The sequence below is a fragment of the Chiloscyllium plagiosum genome, unplaced genomic scaffold, assembly GCF_037043375.1.
Source record: "Chiloscyllium plagiosum isolate Xiang-an unplaced genomic scaffold, Cpla_swu_hap1 HiC_scaffold_4, whole genome shotgun sequence".
Classification (NCBI taxonomy): Eukaryota; Metazoa; Chordata; class Chondrichthyes; order Orectolobiformes; family Hemiscylliidae; genus Chiloscyllium; species Chiloscyllium plagiosum.
Genome location: NW_028270142.1, coordinates 33,550,640 through 33,573,043, shown reverse-complemented (window position 1 = coordinate 33,573,043; position 22,404 = coordinate 33,550,640). Strand labels below are relative to the sequence as shown.

The window sequence follows — 22,404 nt, the reverse complement described above, 5'->3', positions numbered from 1 at the left end:
CCTCATTGTTCATCTATGGTTTTATCCATAAAGTGTTCTTCCCAGTCTTTTGTGATTGAAATCTGGTTCCAGTTATCATAGAGGCATAGGCGTACAGCTCGGAAACAGATACCGACCAGATATCCCAACCCAATCTAGTCCCACCTGCGAGCACCCTCCAAACCCTTCCTATTCATATACCCATCCAGATGCCTTTTAAATGTAGCAGTTGTACTAGCCTCCACCACTTACTCTGGCATGTCAGTCCATGCACCTACCGCCCTCTGCGTGAAAAAGTTGCCCCTTTAGGTCTCTTTTAAATCTTTCCCCTCTCATCCTAAATCTATGCCCTCTAGTTAGTCATAAGCCAGTGTAGAAAAAAAGAGTCCATATTAGTTTTAATGATGAGTAATGAGCAACACTGAACCAACAGGGAGGATAACATGAAAAATTTCAGTATTAGGTGTGAGAAAGACAGATTGAGTTCTGAACACATCTTCATTCAAGTCTAAGAAGATGGAACGAACCGAGAATCTCATTTGCTTTGTTCCTGTCCAGATTTGCTGTGAAGCACAAAAATCTGGTGCTTTAAAAAAATTCTGATTTTGTGATTGAACAAAAATAATTTTGTGATTACAAGCCTAGTCAAAAAAACCAGCAGTCGAAGTATTTGCCACTTCCCCAAGCATTATAAGATGGAAACACTGAGGAATCTTGCTGGTATCAAGAGACTTTGGTTACTGCTGTAAGTACTAACTGGGGTATCCAGATTAAATTGATCACTTTTGCCTCAGATGCTTCTTTTTCTCATGTCATTGCCATCCAGTGTTTTTATGATTTTGCAGCAGAATTTCTGAAATCATTGTTGAAAGGTAAAACTACAGAATATGCAACATTGACATTTTGTGTGTAAACTTAAAGTTCAAATTGGATTCATGTGTTGTTAACACATCACCTATGTCTGTATACTTTAGGTTTTCTCCTCGAATTTTTGATTTTTGTTCATGTTAAAAAGGCTGTTTATGTACCTGTCCTCTGGCTCACATGTACAGCATATGAATGCTGGTTGCATGCTAAGCATGCCATTGCTTTCTACTCTACATTTTTGTGATTTGTAATATGCATATATCTTGAATATGATTTATAATGTAGATTTACAAAAGCATGAACTACATGCAGTAAATTATTAATTCATAGGTACTGATACCTGCATTGCCCTAGAGGAATGTCCTTCATGCTACTTCATTAAATTCTATTTCATGTACTACGTAACAGTCCAATTAACGTAATGTTTTTTGCAAGATTGGGCAAGCCTGTCTCAAGTAGATTCATGTGGTCCTCCAGAGCTTAGCTGAAGTAGAAAATTGTACCAAATCAAAGGGGAGTTTGCAACTTTTCAGAGATGCTTCTGCCATTCCTCTTAAGTGAATTCATAGAATCCCGATCATGTAGAAACAGGCCATTCAGCCCAACAAGTCCACACTGACTCTCTGAAGAGCACCCTACCTCCCCCAGTAACCCTGCATTTCCTATGGCTGATCCACACATCCCTGGACGCTATGGGTAATTTAGCATGGCTAATCAATCTAACTTGCACATCTTTGGACTGTGGGAGGAAACCCATGCAGACACTGACGGAATGTGCAAACTCCACATAGAGTAGAATTGAACCTGGGGTCCCTGATGCTGTGAGGCAGCAGTGCTAACCACTGAGTCACCATTGTTGCTCTAAGAGCGTGGAACGTTTCAGTTGTTGATGAAGACTTGAAGAAATGGTCAATATGTGGATTCAACCCATGATCTTTCCTTTATTATCACCACTCTCTTAACAACTGAAATATAGGCTGACTTTGATGTGATTCTTTTTGTTTTCAGGTGTGTTTCTAAAGTCCCCAAAATATATTGTTGCGTTTCTTTTCCCCATATGGTCACCCAATTTTTGTAAGTCAAATGTTTTACTGTTGTTTGTTTGAGAGTGCTGCACCCTTTAACGACAATTGGGTGTACCCAGCACAGTGCAACTTGTTTCATGATTTTACTGATAAGTCAAAGACCATTCTTGGGCACTGCCTTGATGTGTTACATTAGTCAATTTGTCAACTTGCATGTGAGTATTAACAATCTATGTAACTTAATTGCTGTCTGATCATCAAGCTATTGTTGTGATGCACTTGGGCGCACTGATTCTCAAACCCCATTGCTCTTGGGATCTCCACAAAGGTTAATGGAATCATGCACAGTCCCTGTCTTACATGTGTGATTGAATCAGGTTGACGTAAAACACTGACCAGGATCATGTACTTGACAAGAACTCTTTATTACAAATAAAATAAATTCTGATGGAATATAACATAAATACACTTTGTTGTTAGTAACAATCCCAAGCCATGGCACCTTAATGGGGTTAACACTTGAAGAAGCAAGTACCATTTCAACAGCTATCAGTAATTTTAACAGTAATCTTCTAACTTTTCAAGGTTTAGTTTTGTTTGTTTGGTTTGTCAGTTGTAAGTGTGTAGCTTTAAGATCTTGAATTCTTACATTTTGCTTAAGATCTGTGTGGAAATGTAAATCTAAATAAAGAGAATGCTGCCATAATCGTAACATCTGCAAAGATTGGTTATTCATGCTTGCATTATTTCCCACAGTGGTTCCAGCACTTGTAGATCGTTTAGGTGATACCAAAGATCAAGTCAGAGAGCAAACACAAAATCTTCTTATCAGGATAATGGATCAGGCTGTATCACCCCAGGTATGTTTCTTGGGTTTCGTGCTATTGGTAAACATTGGAGTAGTAACTTTTATTTCAGGTTCTAAAATATTTTCACATTCTGATGAAAATTATGCAGATTATTGTAGCCTTTTCTGTGATCTGTTAGAATTCCAGTATTTTTTCAAACAAGCACGGAAATGAGAAGTTCTGAGACAGGCAAGTTTTACAACATGTCTTAGTGGAGCAAAACCTTCTCTGCAACTTATCAATGATTGGTGTTAATCATTGCCCAGGTAGTCCTAGTTGTCGAAGTCAACAACAGAGAAAAATTGAGGATGATGTGTGTATAAAAATTGGGGAGAAGAGCTTTGATGTAATTTTTAAAATTAGCTCAAATAGAAAGGAGGTTGAGTGGCTTGGCAAGCTTACAAAGAGATAAATATCCAGGGCCAGATGAAATATATTCAACACTTTTTAGTGAGGCAGGAAGGAAATAGCATGGGAATGCCAATAACTTTGAGTTCCTCTCTGGCTGCACGAGAGGTGCCAGAGGATTGGAGAACAGCCTATGTGGCACATTATTCAAGAAGGGATAAATCAGGAATGTACAAGCCAGTTGGTCTGACCTCAGTGGTGGGGAAACTATTAGAAGCAATTCTGAGGGACCGAATTGGAGAGGCCGGGATTAATCAAGAAAAGTCAGCATGGTTTTGTTAAGGAAGGGTCATGTCTAATGAAATTGATTTGAATTTTTTAGAGGTTAAAGGGGGCCCAGATCCTTGCACTTAAAAGAAGGTGTGAGGTGCTTATGCTTGGAGACAAACAGCAGCTTTTTACTTAAATTGGTAAGACAGTGTCTCTAATGTTCCAGAAAAATGTTGAGTCAGGTTGTAAATGTTATAGTTCGTATTGGCCATTTAGCTGCAGTATAAACAGGAGATGCATTGGCCGAGTGGTATTATTCTCAAACTATTAATCTAGAGACAGAGGTAGTATTCAGGGGACTGGGTTCAAATCCTGCCATAGCAGACAGTGGAAATTAAATTCAATAAAAATAAAAATCTGGAATTCAATTTAAAAAAAAAAAAAATCTGGAGTCTAATGATGGCCATCTTTGATTGTTGGAAAAACCCATCTGATTTGCTGATATCCTTTAGGGAAGAAAATTGCCATCCCTACTTGGTCAGGCCTTCAACTGGTTGACTTTTAACTGCCTCCTTGGCATTCGGGGATGGGCAGTAATGCTGCATTAGCTAGTGATGCCCTCATCCCACAAATGAATAGGATAAAACAAACCTCTTGAAAACCAAATTATCATTTTTACCTGTACTCGAGGCCCATGTGATTAATGTTGCTCTAGAAATGGGCTTTGAAAAAAGATTGGTTTCTAAGATATCACTGAAAACTCAGTTTATCAGTGAGGGTGTGGGCATTTGGGGGTTAGTGATTGGTGGGTGTTGGTGTGATGGTAGTTGAGGTTTAAAAAAGTGCCAAGGAGGCTAAATGTCTCAGTTTACTGAAATGCATGTGGAACCTCTCACTCCAATCAAAAAAATTTGTGTTTTTGTGGAAGTAAAATGAGGTAGGAAGTTTTGCTCTGATTGTGCTTTGGTGCAAGTCTCCAGTAATATTGCCTCCACCAAGGTCAACTCTGGTGTCAGAAGTTACCAGGCTGAGAGGGGAAAAGAAAAATAAACTCTCAGGATTTAAGAATCACTTCAAAATGGGTTCAGGAGAATTGAATGTTTAATACAGATATGGTGCATTGTTCTTTTGTAATATTTTGGTTGTGCTGAAAGTAAAAAGGAGACCTGTTATGTTGTGGGGTTTAAAATATAAGCTACCTACCAAACGTCTAGCTAGTTGAGTCTTTAATCCTTTGTTTCAGTAAACATCTTAAAGGATTGACATCTTGTTATGTAAATCTTCTAGCTATTATTTTCTAAATAAATAAATTTTTAATTTCTTGTTATTGTTTTCTGTGAAGAATTGTATCAAGCGTGATCACATGATCTGACTTTGGTCTGCCTGTTGGGGCAGAGATCACATCATGATTAACATTTTGAGATGGCTTCTGCATAAAATCAGTAAATTTTCTTTTCAGTATGCTTGGGAACGATTAACTTCAGGATTTAAACACAAGAACTTTCGGACACGTGAAGGAGTCTGCCTCTGCGTCATCACTACACTAAGCACGTAAGTTTTGGTTCAACTGTGTTACTCGTTAATATAATATAACTTATTCTCAATGTTTCACAGTACTGTTAATTCACAGTCTGAGTCTGCTGTTGAATCTCAACAAAGATCACTTAGAGCCCTTTGCATGTTGAAAATGGAACTTGTTTCTTCGTGACTGGAAAATTTCTGATAGTAAACAATGTTACATGTGACCAAAATTATGTGTGTTGCAGTGCCACTTCGATATTGAACTTTTGAAACTAGTCATGGTTGACTTTTATTTTTGTTTTTACTTCAACAATGCAGTATTCTTTCTGTGAGGAAGTAATCAATTGTGAATTTTTCCTGAAGTTTACAGATTTAATCTGCTCATTATGACTGTGTCAAATTTCTGTTGCTCTTTTTTTTTTCACTTCACCTCAAAGTTCAAGATTAGAGATTCTTATTAGTTTAGTTTAATTTCAGATAATTTTGGATTGCTTGAAAGTAAACTGCTACCATTTACTGAAGAAAGCGAAGTTTTAAAATTAGATCCATATGGTGGCAAATTCGTCATTTTTGGTAGGACAGACCTTGATATTACTGGAAAAAGGCACTTGTGTTGAAGCCTTTCCTTTTGCAGTTATCTGAACAATTTGTGAAAATACCTAAGTAAACAGAAAATAACATTTCTATTGTATGAGACAAGAGTTCATTTATTGGCTAGTCTTTGGTAGAGGCATTGATACAACAAAGTTAGTGATGCCTGACTGTTTACTATTGAGCTTAGTATAAACTTTAAACCAGATAACTTGACTCTGGTCAAGTCCTGCCTTGAAAAATGAAGCTCGATTGGCTGTTAGCTATTTTACTAAACTGAAAAATGTTCAAGTGGGTCTCCAGATTATTTCTGTTTATAAAGAACGAAGCTCTTAATTTAAATAGCTTCCTGAAATTGCAAGTAAGCCCAATTGACAATCGAATTGATTGGCACATTGCATGTACATTGTGGAAAATCCTTGGGTTCCATGAGAAATGTCTGATAGAATGTCACTTAACCTGTTACTCCTTCTATATTTCCGCTATGTGCGATATAATCCTTAGTGTGCAATGTATTACATTGATGACGATTGTAGGATTGTTGGTTGGACTTGCAGTGTGGCTTGTGTGTACTGGAAGCTATTTATTAGTATACAGGGCCCTGTTCTTTTCAAAGCTGAAGATGTGTTGCAGGAAAAGTGCAGCAGGTCAGGCAGCATCCAAGAAACAGGAGAATCGACGTTTCGGGCATAAGCTCTTCTTCAGGAATGAGGGGAGAGTGTCCAGCATGCTAAGATAAAAGGTAGGGAGGAGGGACTTGGGGGAGGGGCGTTGGAAATGCGATAGGTGGAAGGAGGTCAAGGTGAGGGTGATAGGCTGGAGTGGGGTGGGGACGGAGAGGTCAGGAAGAAGATTGCAGCTTAGGAAGGCGGTGCTGAGTTTGAGGGATTTGACTGAGACAAGGTGGGGGGAGGCGAAATGAGGAAACTGGAGAAATCTGATTCTCCAGTTTCCTCATTTCGTCTCCCCCCACCTTGTCTCAGTCAAATCCCTCGAACTCAGCACCGCCTTCCTAACCTGCAATCTTCTTCCTGACCTCTCCGCCCCCACCCCACTCCGGCCTAACACCCTCACCTTGACCTACTTCCACCTATCGCATTTCCAACGCCCCTCCCCCAAGTCCCTCCTCCCTACCTTTTATCTTAGCCTGCTGGACACACTTTCCTCATTCCTGAAGAAGGGCTTATGCCCGAAACATCGATTCTCCTGTTCCTTGGATGCTGCCTGACCTGCTGCACTTTTCCAGCAACACATTTTCAGCTCTGATCTCCAGCATCTGCAGTCCTCACTTTCTCCTGTTCTTTTCAAGCAGAGTGAAAGTTGTACATATGTTGACTGTTTCAACTCCACAATATAGCTTGTATTCTCTGTTTTGTTTATCATGGTAATGTCTTGACCAATGAAAGTCAACTGACTTGATATAATATCTGAATGAATTTTGGCAGTTATCACTGGTGCATTCTCCAAGACACAGCCTCTACTAATCAGAGTCCTGTTGCTAATAAATCTGAACTTTCTTTGCATACAGTATAGACGTTTTCACTTTAATTTGGTGTCTTTTGCATATTGTCTTGAGTGCAAGGAAAAGCTTACACAAAATGTGTATATTTCAGCAATATTTAGATTCAATGTCTCTTAGTTGAAACACGTACCGTCTTTATTTGCATTTTAATGTCGCTGATGCGTTTTTCTAATGAAATGGATTGAAAGAGTTGATGCATTCTGCATGTTTAGTTTTTATGAGCTACTGCAAGACAGTGAGCTTAAATAAATGATTTTTATTTTTGCAGTTATGGAGCACAGCCATTAACATTAAGCAAAATAGTACCACACATATGCAACCTACTTGGGGATCCAAATAGTCAGGTACGTTTATGATTTTATCAACCGTTTTCAGGATCAAACAAAGTGAATATGATAGCAAAAAGTACAGTGTAATGGAGTTGTGTAATTGTTGTGCAACAATTTTTAACATACGGTTTTTGAAAAGAAAGATGATTTGTGATTTTGAGAAGACGTGGTTCAGGTTGCGAGTTTGCTTGCTGAGCTGGAAAGTTTGTTTTTCAGACGTTTCATCACCATGCTAGGTAACATCAGTGAGCTTCTGGTGAAGCGCTGGTGTTCTGTCCTGCTTTCTGTTTGTATCTTGGCCTTTTTAGGGTGGGTGATATCATTTCTGGTTCATTTTCTGAGGTTGGTAAATGGGACAACATGGTAGCCCACAAACCTACCAACACACAAACAGCAGCTGGTGAACCTAAAAGGTCCCTATACAAACAACCAACAAAATGAATGTCATTTTAAAAAATACCATGCAAGGACTGTAACAAACGCTATATCAGACAGTCTGGCAGAATGCTTGCCACCAGGATCCATGAACTAGCCACCAAAAGACATACCCACTATCGCTAGTATCCTTGCGTACAAACGAAGAAGGATACCACTTCGACTTGGACAATGCATCCATCCTTGGACAGGCTAAACAGAGACCATCATGGAAATTTCTAGAGGTCTGGCATTCCAACCAGAACTCATCAATAAACACCAGTTTGGACCCATTTACCAACCTCTGAGAAAAATGGCCAGAAATGATATCACCCGCCTTAAGACTAAGACACAAACAGGAAAGGGGCAGAACACGAGTGCTTCACCAGAGGCTCGCTGATGTTACCGAACATGGTGACGAAATATCTGAAAACAAACCTTCGAGCTCAATGAGCAAACTTCGAACCTGAGTAAGATGATGTCTTTGACAATGTCTGACTATGTTGACACCAATGGTTTAAGTTGCAGTAGGTACTGATAATGCACCATTGCATGTGTTGTACCAGGCAGATGAGTTGTGAATATGATATTTTATACATTTGAATTGCCTGAAATTGCAGTACAGAGATTATAATACTCAATAAATATTTCATCCAAAGCCACTGATTTAGTCTGTACCAATGCCAACTGTATGAAAATGTTCTGTTAATGATCATGCCACTTCAATTGAATTTATTTTCGAAAGAATAATTATTATAAATAGGCATATGATTAATGAAAACTAAGCCACTTAGACTGTTACACATTCCATTATGAATCTTCTGTGGTATTGGCCAGTGAAAGATAGGACCACTTACTATTGCATTTGGGCATTTGTTATATCGTAAGTGTCAGAGTGTTGTTGTGCAGCTTGCAAGCCTGTGAAGAACAAGAATAACAGTTTGCATTTGTATGGTCCCTTAACTGTGGTGAAATATATCAAAACTTTTCAAGATCCTTACAACACATCATTTGATGCTAGGTCAAATGAGATATCAGAATGGATAACAGATAATAATGGAGAAAAGGTCATTCATGAAGCAGCTAAAGTTGGCTCTGCAATGAGGAACTCCTGCAGTGATATCCTGCAGATGTGGTAATGATAAGGAGCTTATTGAATGGAAAATTTTTCAAAATATTCACTTTAACAAACAATTTGAGTCCTCAATTAGCTTTGATGTTACTGACTTCAGCTACAAATTCATAGTTTGAATTATTTTGTTTCCCAACAGTTTCTGAAACCTGTTTTGATATTATAAAGCAATGTTAGGATGAGAATTGCCATATGTTTTTTAAATCTGCTTTCCAGTTTCAAATGAACATTTTAAAATTGCCATTATGTTCTCTTGACTGAAGTATTATTTAATCACAGAAATATTCTTTGCTATTGACTTCTGTAATACCTTTGTGACAAATGACCATGACATTGTGAATAGAATGCATTTGTGGTCACCTTTTATCTGTTAGCTTATTTCTCGTAGTTTATGCATCTCCTGAGGTGATTCCATTCAGGCACTGACTCAACTTACGTCAGTATAACTATTACTGTATTCTTATGTTGTGCATTGGTGTACTTTTCATTTTTTTCAAACATTAGTAGCAATATTATTTTGTCCTTGGCACATGCTCATAATGCTTTTGCGGCAGAGATTGCATAATTGTGATAAAGAAATCAAGAGAACTGGCTTTATTTAATTCCTATTCAAGGAATGCTGGGGCCAGCTGGTATGCTGTCATTGCATTCCAGCTGAAGTCTGATGAATTTGTAGAAAATGAAATGCTGGTAATTGATTTTGTATGTATTGTTTAGAATTTGCCAAAATGCCAATATATAATTGCTTTATAAAATTGTTACAAATTTCTTTTTTTTTCAAACTCTTCTACCTCCTTCCTTCCTCAGTCTTGCCTTGTTGCATTTTCAGTCATGCAGCACGGAAATAGATGTTGGTCCAATTTGTCCATGCTGACCAGACATCCCAATCTGACCTAGTCCCATTTGCCAGTATTTGGCCAATATCACTCTTAAAAACCCTTCCTATTCATATATTCATCAAGATGTCTTTTAAATGTTGTAACTGTATCTGCCTCCACCACTTCCTTTGGCAGCTTGTTCGTTACCTGCACCACGGTGTCTGTGTGGATAAAGTTATCTCTTCTTGGTTGAACATAGACTAATAGAATTCCATTACACCTTCACAGGTCAGAGATACAGCTATGAGTGCAATGGTCGAAATTTACCGTCATGTTGGGGAGAAAGTACGTGCTGATCTCATCAAGAAGGGAGTTCCACAAGCAAGGTCATTTAGTTGAATGCGCTAACTATGATCAAATATTTTATTACTGTTTGTCATGAATGTTCAAAAGTGAATTTAATAACTTTAGTTTCATAACTTAAGTGTCTCAGCATGAATTTGTTTTACTATAAGCTGCGAAAATTTAATGCTGTATAAACTCCTAAATGTTTGATCTGTGTATCAGTTGATGATGCATACATTTAAAAAAAAAGCGAAGTATTACTATCTGGTTGAATTGGACTACGTACAGGAGAACCTTGATTGTCCGAATATCAATTATCTGAAAATTGGATTATTCGAAGGAGATCTCAAGGTCCCCGACAGAAACATTTACGTTAAAGATGTTTGTCCAACGCTCTCGCTCTCTGCACTTTCCCTGGAGTTCTACACCAGTGTCTACCCTAAACAACCCCCCCCCCTCCTTCCCCAGATAATCTCTCTAACATTCTCCTGTACAGGACAAAGGTGGAACCTGTCCAAACATGGCAGTAAAACATTCTGTGTGCGTGCTATTTGGAGACTCCCCCACCCAAAAGGCATTAGCAGCAGCAGTTTTGTTGTTGGTGTCCAGTCCAGCTGCTCCAGAGAGGGGGGCAGGGATGGGAATGTTGCAGGCAAAGGGTGGGGCTGGATTGGCGGGGGAACTCATGTGCGCTGTGCTGCTGCCTAGTCTGAACAGGGATAATAGAAAACCCCAAACCCCAGAGGAAAGGCATTGAATCGATTTAACCAAATAATCAATTATCTGAACGAAATAGTGCCCACCCACCTCGTTCGGATGATCGAGGTTCTTCTGTATTAATAGCAGAATAAAGGTCAGCACTGGCTGAAAGCCAAAACATTGAAAACAATATACGGATACAGGATGGAAAATAAAAGTTAAAATGGAGGGCCAGGTTTGAAGTTGAACTCATTGTTTAGTGTAGAAAGTTTTAACGTGCAAATTGGAAGATGGGGCACAATCTCTCTTCCTTGCATTGGGCTTCACTGGACACTACAGTAGCTTAGGACAGAAATGCATTTGACAGCAAGGTGATGTGTTGACCCGGCACTGACCAGAATTTTTGGGTGAACCTTGCACACAGTGAGTGCAAGTGTTGGTTGGGAAAATCAAAGGTAACTGTGAGGAAAAACTCAGAGTACCAGGCATTTCCTCAAATAGTATGCTATGGATCTAACCCATGTTCAGGTTCTTTTGGAACTGGTGTTGTGTCATGAAGCAGGTTTAATAAATTATCTGAGTAAAAGATCTTCCAAAGAGAAGTGACCATAATATGGTAAATTGAGCATTCATTTTTAGTGAAACTTGGTCAGAACAAGTGTGCTAATGTTAAATAACGATAATTAAATTTAGATGAGCGTAGACTTGGCCGCAGTTGACTGGGAAACAAGTTTAGTAGAAATGACATTTGAGGAATAAATGTCAGATATTTAAAAAGCTAGTCATGACTCTCAGCAAAGCAATATCACTAATGAGGAAGAAAAGCTATAGGAAGGGAATAAATTTGACAATGGTTAACAAATGTAGATAACAATAGTATGTTTTTTCAATATGTAAAGATTAGTGGTGAGGATTAGATTAGTTTTAAAGGCCAATAAAAGACAACCAAAAAGAAATGAAATAAAAAGGGAGAAAATAAACAATGAGGTCAAACTGATATGCAGTATTGAAATGGGAAATAAGAGCTTATTAAACATAAAACAGAAGAGAAGGCGAAGCAAATATAGATCCCTTAAAGAGTGAGGCAGGTAAAATATGCATGGTAAACCAGGAAGTCAGAGGAGTTGAATAAGTATTTTGCATCCATCTTCAGAGTAGAATAAGTAATAGTATTCCAAAAATACTAAATAATTGAGGGGCTGACAGTGGTGAATATTTGGAATTTTAGACCCCAACAGTCTATGGAAACTCATTCTTGGTGCATTTTAAAAATAGAAGTCAATAGATGTTGATTATCAAAGGTGCAAAGGTGAGAGGGATGGAGTGGGTAAAAGGCATCTGCCACTATCATCTTAATTGATGGGGCAGGCTCGACCGTCTGGATGACCTACTCCTGTTCCAATTTTTCTAACTAATCTATTAAGCTTTGCTACTAATTAATAAGCCTCCTTTTATCATAAAACCTTGCAATTATACTTTTTTAAAAAAATTATTTCACGGAATTCTGGCATCACTGGCTGAGCCAGCATTTATTACCTGTCCATAGTTATCCAGAGAGCAGTTAAGAGTCACTGATTTTGCTATGGATCTGGAGGTCAGACCAGGTAAAGATGGAAGATTTCCTTCCCTAAAGGGCATTTGTGAACCAGATGGATTTATATGATGATTAACGGTAGTTGTTGCCTACATGATCACTTGCTTTTTTCAAATTCTAGATTTTATTGAATTCAGCTTTCTTCATCTGCCACAGTGGTATTCAAACCCAGGTCCCCAGGATATTAACCTGGGTTTCCAGATTGCTAATCCAACTGTCACTGTTGAGACAGTGCAAATACAGCACCACCTCTACCAGTATTACCTGAGTTTTGAAAATTAAACAGGGAAAAACTCATCAATTAATCAACTGCATGTCTTGTGATATCATACTTACTTTTCTCAAAATCCCTTCGAGAGTCTCGGCCTCCTCTAACCTGCATTTTAGATGTTGTCAACCGTCTGTCTTGAGGTCCACTTCTTGCTTCTCTAGGGACTTGGTTCTATTGCAATCCCCAGAGGCACCATTACTGTCACCAGTACCAGTTGAAGAGCAAGATTTCCTCAAGACTCCTGTATTCTCCTGTATTGCCTGCCTGGACCTCATTGACTGCTTGCGGACTAGTCATTTGGTTGTTCTTTTTCTGCTTAATGTCAAGCTTCACACATGCAGAACCATGTTTTTGGCACCATTCTCCACTTCAGCAATGCTTTTGAATATCAGTTGCTGCTCAAGTTTCAAAAATGAGTTTGGTCAGATCCATCGTAGTTGATATATGGTTATCCTGGATGCTAGAACATTCTGATGTTCTTGCATGTCGCAGGATGTGTTTCACAGGTCTAGAAGCTGTACTATTCTTAGAATTATAGAGATGTGCAGAATGGAAACAGACGCTTCGTTCCAACTCGTCCATGCCGACCAGATATCCCAACCTAATCTAGTCCCATTTGCCAGCATTTGGCCCATATCCATCTAAACCCTTGCTATTCATATATACACATCCAAATACCAGCCTCCACCACTTCCTCTGGCAGCTCATTCCATACATGCGCCACCCGCTGCGTGAAAAAGTTGCCCATTGGTCTTTTTTTTTGTATCTTTCCCCTCTCGCCCTAAACCTATGCCCTCTAGTTCTGGACTCGCCCACCCCATGTAAAAGACTTTGCCTATTTATCCTATCCATGCCCCTCATGATTTTATAAACTTCTGTAAGGTTAGCCCTCAGCTCCTGATGTTCCAGGGAAAACAGCCCCAGTCTTTTCAGCCTCTCCCGATAGCTGAAATCCTCTAATCCTGGCGACGCCCTTGTCAATCGTTTCTGAACCCTTTCAAGTTTCACAACATCCTTTTGGTAGGAAGGAGACCAGAACTGCACGCAATATTCCAACAGTGGCCTAACCAATGTCCTGTACAGCCGCAACATGACCTCCTAAATCCTGTACTCAATATTCTGATCAATAAAGGAAAGCATACCAAACATCTTCACTATCCTATCTATCTGCGACTCTGCTTTCAAGGAGCTATGAACCTGCACTCCAAGGTCTCTTTGTTCAGCGACACTCCCTAGGACCTTACCATTTAAGTGTATAAGTCCTGCTAAGATTTGCTTGTCCAAAACGCAGTACCTCGCATTTGTCTAAATTAAACTCCATCTACCACTTCTCTGTCCATTGGCCCATCTGATGAAGATCCCATATTAACCTGAAGTAACCTCCTTCGTTCTCCATCACACCTCCAATTTTGGTGTCATCTGCAAACTTATTAACTATACATCTTGGGTTCAGATCTAAATCATTTGTATAAATGATGAAAAGTAGTGGACCCAACACCCATTCTTGTGGCCACTGGTCACAGGCTTCCAGTCTGAAAAACAACCCTCCACAACCACCTTCTGTCTTCTACCTTTTGAGCCAGTTCTGTATCCAAATGGCTAGTTCTCCCTGTATTCCAAGATCTAACCTTGCTAACCAGTTTTCCATGGGGAACCTTGTCGAATGCCTTATTGAAGAACACACAGATCATGTCCACCTCTCTGCCCTCATCAGTCCTCTTTGTTACTTCTTCAAAAAACTCAGTCAAGTTTGTGAGACATGATTTCCCACGCACAAAGCCATGTTGACTATTCCTGATGAGTCCTTACCTTTCCAAATATGTGTAAATCCTGTCCCTGAGGATTCCCTCCAACAACTTGCCCATTCCTTGATTTATTAAATTACTTACTAACTTAACTGGAACAGTGCTCAGTCTTCTGTGCAAATGGCCTACTCCTGATGCTGTGTTTTCTTTGCAGATTTTTAACGTTGTGGTTTTGCATTGTTCTGATTGAAATGGATTTTTTTCAAATCTAATACTTCCTGTTAGCATTTTATTTGGGATGGAGAATCTGAGAAATACAAGGTGATGTCGTTTAGTTCTTGGAACTTGTAAATTATAGCTCGTATTAGAACATTGGAATAATGCAGCAGCTAGATTTTGTAAGTGTAGAGTTACTTCCCACAAGTGAAATTGTTTTGAGTTAGTTGCTATGGCATTTTTTTGTATATATTTAAAATTTTTTTTTCAAATTTCTTAGTTAGTGGTCACAATTACGTCAGTCTTGAAATGTTTGTGGACACGTGCTTTTGTAAGTGGGCTTTACAGATATCTGTTTATGAAATTCAGTGCTCGAAATTGCAACATTTGTTTTGGTTTTCAAGGTCAAACTAGAGTAGATGTGTTATCAAGCTGATACCCTGACAGAATGTCTTACATTATGTCACAGTTGTTGCTTTAACTGATGGGCAAGTGACCTCTTTCGAATCAGGAAATTGGCTAGATATGCTTGTCTCCAAGGGAACAGTTCTGAATTGTATTTTTTTCTGAAGATGAACTTGCCAGCAGTTTGGCATTGAGACTCGTAGACCTGTGAATAGTCCTCTTCATTAAATAACATGAGAATGGCATTCTCCATGGCTGTCTTCCACTAAAAAGTAGTGTTCTGAAGTCTGCATCTTCCTGGGAGAGAAAGTGAAGTGCCACAGCTGATAGGAACAGCAGAACTGTATTCCTTAATTCAGCAATCGGGTGATATAGCTGCTTGCAACTCTGAGATAAAGGAATTTCCTGTCCTGCCTTTTCATGCATTTTCTTTTGTGAGGAAATTGCCACATAAACTATCTTGCCTGGGAAACCAAGGTATCAGTCTTTTTTATGTGAGCTTTCCTGTGATGCTTTGGTAAACGTTCAGAATCTAACCTCTCTTTCCATCCTGTTTAAAAACTCTATGCTGTAAAGTTCTGTGAACCAGCTGGCTTCACTTTCTTTCGTTCACTGATATTATGGGGTGTATGTCTATCTGTCTATGGAATTACAGGTATGTTCAGAGAACAATTCAACAGTTAGTTTAAAGGTGGAGATACGAATGACATTTGAATCCTTCTTGAAAAATGTAATAGAAAATATCTAGAAAGTTTAGAAGGCAGAACAAATAAAGGTTGGAACATAGACAAAGAGGATGTATATATCTAAATATAAGAATTGATTTAAAAAAGACAGAAGAGCTGAAACTTTCCATGAATTGCCACCTTTTTTGGATCAGCATGAGTGCACGGTTGATCCTGAGCAATGCATCCTGAGTTCTCAAATCCTGGCAGGACCACCCATGATGGTAACTTCAGAGGGGAGAAACCAGGCAAATCATAAATCAAAATCAGTCCTCAACAGTGATTTGGGTGGAAGTTATTTGTGTGATATCCATCGTTATGACCACAATGAAGGCTGCTGTCGTAATAGGGAGATCCCCAGTCATTGAGATTTACTTGCCACTGGAACAGATCTACCTCTTGTCAAGGAGCATGTGTCTGCAGATGTATTACAGTATTCTCATGTTAAAAGATGTCCAGCACAGGGTGTCTATCTCGAGGAATTCCAAACCAAAGAGTTAGTCTCAGCCTCCACATCAAGAAGACACAAATCCTTTACCAAACTGACCCAGGTCAGATTCCAGTTCATCTCTCCATTAAGATTAATGGAAAAGCCCTCAAACATGGAACATTTTCCCTATCTGAGAAGCTACCTCTGAGGCTGACATCGTTGTGGAGATTTAACGTGACATCCAATCTGAAACCACCACTTTGGACACTTAAGGTTGAGAGTCCTTGATGACCATGACATTTCTACTAATACCAAGATGCTTGTGTCTAAGGCAGCCATCCTTTTGACTCACCCATATGCTTCTTATATTAAAGTTAGTACGACAGAGGAAAATACCAGACTAATGATTAAGAGGCAACCTTATCTCACCTCTTTCCATATCTTCAAATTGTTCAATGTGGAGTCTTTGAAGTGTTACCATTGGAAAGACCATACGAGACTATGAAGCTGGGGAAGACACAAGTTTCTCTAAAGGCATGGTCTAATGGTACTTTTGTAACGTCAACATTAAAAAAAGGAGTGTTTTTTGCTGCTCTCTGCACTTTCAACGTTGTCATAAGGAGAAGGTTCTATCTGTTATGGATCAGATTGCTCTGAAGTCACATTATGCCTCAAGGACTATTCCCTTCTTAGTTGAAGGAGCGATGACATGGATTTAATTAATCATAAAGAGATACAACACCGAAATTGACCTTTGATCCAACTTGTCCACGTCGACCAGTTATCTGAAACCAATCTAATCTCCACTTGCCAGCTCTTGGTCCATATCCCTCCAAAACCTTATAATTCATATACCCTTCCAGATGCATTTTACATGTTGTAATTGTACCGGTCTCCACCACTTCCTTTGGCAGCTCATTCCATACACTCACCACCCTCTACGTGAATAAGTTGACCCTTGGGCTCTTTTAAATATGGAGCAAAAGAGCAAATATGGAGCCAAATTGCAGAGAAGTGCAGCAAGAGTGAAGTGTAAATGAAAAAAAAATTGTTCGATAATATCTTTAGAATGTGAACAGTACTTAAAAAGTATTTAAGTCTGATTTTAGGTTTTCCATGTATAGATTAAACAAGAGAGGGATTAGGTTTTGGAGAGTCATAGTCATCTAGCATGGAAACAGACCCAATGATCCAACTCATCCATGCTGACCAAGTTTCCCAAACTAAACTAATTCCACTTGCCTGCATTTGACCCATTTCCCTCTAAAACTTTCCTATTCATGTACCTATCTTGCAAATAATGTTGGACAAGATCTTTGCTTCTGCAGAAAAGTTTTTTAAGTGCTAGTGATAATCATTCAGTTAAATTTAATGTAGTATGGTGAGAAACTGAGATCAGGAGAGAGAAATGTTTCATCAGTGAAAGGCTCATTTTACACAATTTTTATTTAGCAAAAGTGGACTGGAAATAAATACTTGAAGGCAAATTAATATGTTTGCATTGCAGACATTAAAGGAAGTGGTAGTGGGAGTTTCGAACAAATTGGTTTCCAGGGAGATTTACAAATATAGAGATCCCTGGATGTTGAGATACACAAGGTAAGGTCGGCAAAAAAAAGGTTAACTATGTTTGATTCTTAGAAGTAATAACACAACGACCTTAAAGGTGTATAAGAAATGTAAGGGTAAAATTGAAAAGGAAATTAAGAAAACAGAAAAGATTGAAAGCAATGACAGGTAAATTTTAAGGAAATCCAAAAATGTTCTGTAAATATAAGAAGTTAATTAAGAGTTGGGCCAATTTTAAATCAACAAGGCCACTTGAATGTGGAGATGGAAATTGTGGACATGGTTTTTATGTTATGTCTGCTTTTGTAAAACATTGTGACAATACAGCCATTTTAGTTTGGAGAAGGGTCAAATATTCAATAGGATTAACCCAGGGAGGTAATACTATAGGAATTGCCATCTTTGAAAACTGATAAATTGCCAGCTGTGGATTAAATGTATCCCAAGCTTTTCAGAGAAGTAGGAATTTTGATCATCGTGTGCCAGTGTTTGCTGGCTGCAGGAGACTGGAGAAGTGCTAACACTATGTCGTATTTCAAAAATGGAGAAAGAAATAATCCAAGGCACTGCAACCCAATTTAATCTGTCTGGCCCAATCATGTCTTTAGGGAAAGAAATCTATCGATCCTTACCAGATATAGCCTACAATAGACTCCAGACTGACCTGAATAACTCTTAACTGCCCTCTGGGCAACGAAAATTGGGCAGTAAATGCTAACCAAGCCAGTGTTGTCTACGTCCCATGAACAAACAAAGAAAAATCAGCCTAACCCCTCTGGTGAGCAAGTTACTGAAAATAAACTGATAGACATTATAAACTGTCATTTAGAAAAGCTTGTACGAATCAATGATAATTGTCATTTGTGTATTAGAGAATCTCCTATTAAAAGTGAATGTACCTTTTATGAAGCTTTGGTATGAGTCATTTCTAGATTGTTTAAAGTGCTAGTTTCAGCATGCAGATTTTCTAAGATTTAGGCACTGGTTGGCACTTTTATATTGATATTTTGCTCATAGTATGTCTGTCTGAAATATCCAAATTTCCTGTTGATAACTGTCCATCCTGCAGGATAGTCATTTAACATGTACATTCATCTGGCGTGCACCCGACTGACAGGAAATTAGATTAGATTAGATTAGATTAGATTAGATTAGATTACTTACAGTGTGGAAACAGGCCCTTCGGCCCAACAAGTCCACACTGCCCCGCCGAAGCGCAACCCACCCATACCCCTACATTTACCCCTTACCTAACACTACGGGCAATTTAGCATGGCCAATTCACCTGACCTGCACATCTTTGGACTGTGGGAGGAAACCGGAGCACCCGGAGGAAACCCACGCAGACACGGGGAGAACGTGCAAACTCCACACAGTCAGTCGCCTGATGCAGGAATTGAACCCGGGTCTCTGGTGCCGTGAGGCAGCAGTGCTAACCACTGTGCCACCGTGCCGCCCACATCTGTAGGGCGAATAAATATAATGCACCTCAATTCTCAGTTATGTCCGAGTACCTCTTGAGCATTGGTTGTTCTTTGTTACCTTTGTGGAATAGTGAAGTGGGTGATTCTTTTAATTTGCATTTTTTTGTTTTGACTTTGACTTTGAAAGCTCAAGAACACTTTGCTTCCATTTGAGAACTTTATAAATTTCTGCTCTCCTTCAAATACCATGTTGTACTGCAAGGTTAATCTCCAATTGTGTTTTGAGAGGAAGCAAAGAATAACCTGCCTTCTGTGTTGTATTCTTTTGTATCCTTCACATGATGCATCAACTCAACTGTTCTGTGATTCTTGCAGCTGGTATGAATAAGACCACAAGACCATAACACATCGGAGTGGAAGTAAGACCATTCAGCCTATTGAGTCCACTACGTCATTTAATCATGGCTGATGGGCATTTCATCTCCACTTACCCCCACACACTCCCTGTAGCCCAAATATGTCCTTCCTGAGGTGTGGGGCCCAAAATTGGATGCAGTATTCCAAGTGGGGCTTAACTACAGCTTGATAAAGTCTCAGAAGCACATCGCTGCTTTTATATTCCAACCTGTTGAGATAAATGACAACATTATATTTGCTTTCTTCATCACTGACTCAACCTGCAAGTTTAACCTTTAGAGAATTCTGGACTAGCACTCCCAGACCCCTATTCAGAATAATTGATATACAGTAGTTTCTTTCTTAGATCAGCTTCAAGGTGAACATTTTTAAGAACAGAGGATAATTTGAGCAGTTTATGTTGTACAAAAACAAAATTGTCCTTTTTGGGATTTTGGTGACAACTCTTGCCAAGACAGCTTGAAGTCTAGTTACTTGGGTAAACATGCCTTCAGTTTTGTGGTTTAAAAGAGAGACTTGAACATTGAAATTAAATTATAATTACTTTATTGTAAAGAAACATTTGAACTATATGCCAGTAATTTAATATTTATTTTCTTGGTAAATTTCAATATTTTGAAACAGTGCAATCAGTGATCCCTGAGAATGAGTTTGGTCACTGCATAGTTATCCCTTAGTTGAGATATGTTGAGAAATTGAAGCAGACAGCATGGAATTGGAAAACAACTGAGTGCTTCTGATCATCAAAATAACTGTTGCTTTGTATTAAAGAACTTCAGTATTGTTGAAAAAGAAAGACATGGCAAAGTTTTTTATTGCCCTAATCGGAACTATAAGATTGTTAAATTTCAAGCTATCACAGCAATCTATACTTCAAGAAAAACTTGATGCTGATTAACTGAGGTAATGCCATGGAGGAAACAACAGAAGGTTTGACATCTGGCAGTGTTAGAATCAACAGGGAAAGGGTTCTGAGAAAACTACTGGAATGAAAGACAAACAAATCCCCTGATGGCTTGTATCCAAGTGAGTTAACAGAAGTGGTTGCAGTGGTAGTGGATGTGCAGATATAATTTTAAACTCTGGAAAGGTCCCATTAAATTGAAAATAACAGATATATCTCGTGTGTTTAAGAAAAGAAAGAGAATCAGGAAGCTTCTGTCAAGATAGTCTAACATCTGCTCAAGAGAACCAACTATTAGGGAGGTTATAACAGGCCTCTTAGAAAATCATAATAAGGCAGCGTTGTGGTTTTCTGTAAGGCAAGATAATACTTGACTAATTTATTACAGTTCTTTTTGAGGAATTAAAAAGCAATGTGAATAATATTCACATCTTCAATTATTCCTGTCAAAGCATGTAACTTCACATTTTCTCACATGGTATTCTAATCTGCCAAGTATTTCCCCACTTGTCATGATGTTATAGCCAAAATGGAGACACAGCGACAAGGAGTTCAAAGCTGAGAACTAAGTATTTGAGGATATATGACATTTCAAGAGGATAGGCAAGGAGGAAAGGGTGGCGGGGTAGCATTGTTGGTATCAGATGGAATAAGTACGATAGCAAGAAATAAACTTCAACGACAAGACGTAGAATCTATATGGGTGAAGGTAAGAAACTTAAAAAGGAAAGACAACTACTGGCATGAATAGGCCCTTAACAATGGCTTTATGGAGCAGAGAATAAATCGGGAGATAATGAGGGCATGTGACAAAGGAAGTACATTAATTGTGTGTGAATTTAATCTTGTACATTTGAATAGTCAAATTGCAGAGGAATCAATGAGGAAGCATTAATAGAATGTAATCAGGACAGTTTCCGAGAGTAATGTGGCGAATCCAACCAGGATTCAGGACATCTTGGACCTGCTGATGTGTAAAGAGGAGGCAGATTTAATAAATTATGTCAAAGATCCCCTCCGAAATGGTGACCATAACATGGTAGAATTCAGTACTCAGTTTGAGGGGGAGGCAATTGGATCAGAAACAACAGTGCTAAGTTTAAAAAAGGGTAGTTACAAAAGAAAAATGAGGGCAGAGCTGGTTGTGTGGACTGGGAAAGGAATTTGATAGCAAAGACAATTGAAGAACAATGGCCGGTAAGAAAGCGTTCATGGCTCATGGTAAAGATGTATTACAGTGAGGAAGAAGGATTCTCGGAAGGGAAGAAGATAGCCATGGTTAATCAGGGAAGTGAAGGGTGGTATCAAATTGAAAGGAAAATACACAATCTTTTGCAAAGATCAATGGTGAACAAGATGATTGGGCAAGCTTTTAAAAACCAAGCAAAGTGACCAAAATAAAACTTTGATAAATTTGCAAGTAATATCAAGATGGGCAACAAGAGCTTCTTTACATATATATATATTAAAAAGGAAGAGAGAAGCCGAATAGAATATAGGCCCCCTGGTGAATGAGAATGGGCAAGTATTAATAGGCAATCAGGAAATGGCAGAGGAGTTGAAAAACTACTTTGCATCAGTCTTCACATTAGAAGACATTAATAGCATTTCAAAATTTTATAAATATTCAAGGGGCAAAATGGGGAAAAATCAATTTGTTTTGATTTATTGTAGTCGCATGTACTTAAGTACAAAAAAAGCTTTGTTTTGCGAGCAGTACAGGTAGATCATAGTAAACAAGAACATGCAGATCATAGGGTCCTTACACAAAGCAAGGCACACAAGGTTACAGCTGCACAAAGCAAGGTGAACATGAGCAAGATCAACATTATTTGAAGTTAGAGAGGTCCAGTTAACAGTCTTTTATAACAGCAGTGATGAAGCTGTTCTAGAACCTGTTGGTGCATGTGTTCAAGCTTCTGTATCTTCTCCCTGATAGAGGTTGTAGGAGAGCATTGCTGGGGTGGGAGGAATTTTTGATGTTGGCAGACTTTTT

General features: G+C 38.7%; 1 protein-coding gene across 44 annotated transcripts in view; it reads left to right on the top strand.

Annotated features, from left to right (window-relative positions):
- Positions 1-22,404, top strand: part of clasp2 (cytoplasmic linker associated protein 2) — a 328,546-nt gene that overhangs the window by 20,322 nt on the left and 285,820 nt on the right. For all 44 annotated transcript variants that reach the window (XM_087986123.1, XM_087986122.1, XM_087986097.1 and 41 more), the window contains exons 3-6: positions 2,628-2,731; positions 4,797-4,888; positions 7,240-7,315; positions 9,953-10,050. In XM_087986123.1, the coding sequence (XP_087842249.1) occupies positions 2,628-2,731; positions 4,797-4,888; positions 7,240-7,315; positions 9,953-10,050 (370 nt within the window). The remainder of the gene's footprint in view (positions 1-2,627; positions 2,732-4,796; positions 4,889-7,239; positions 7,316-9,952; positions 10,051-22,404) is intronic.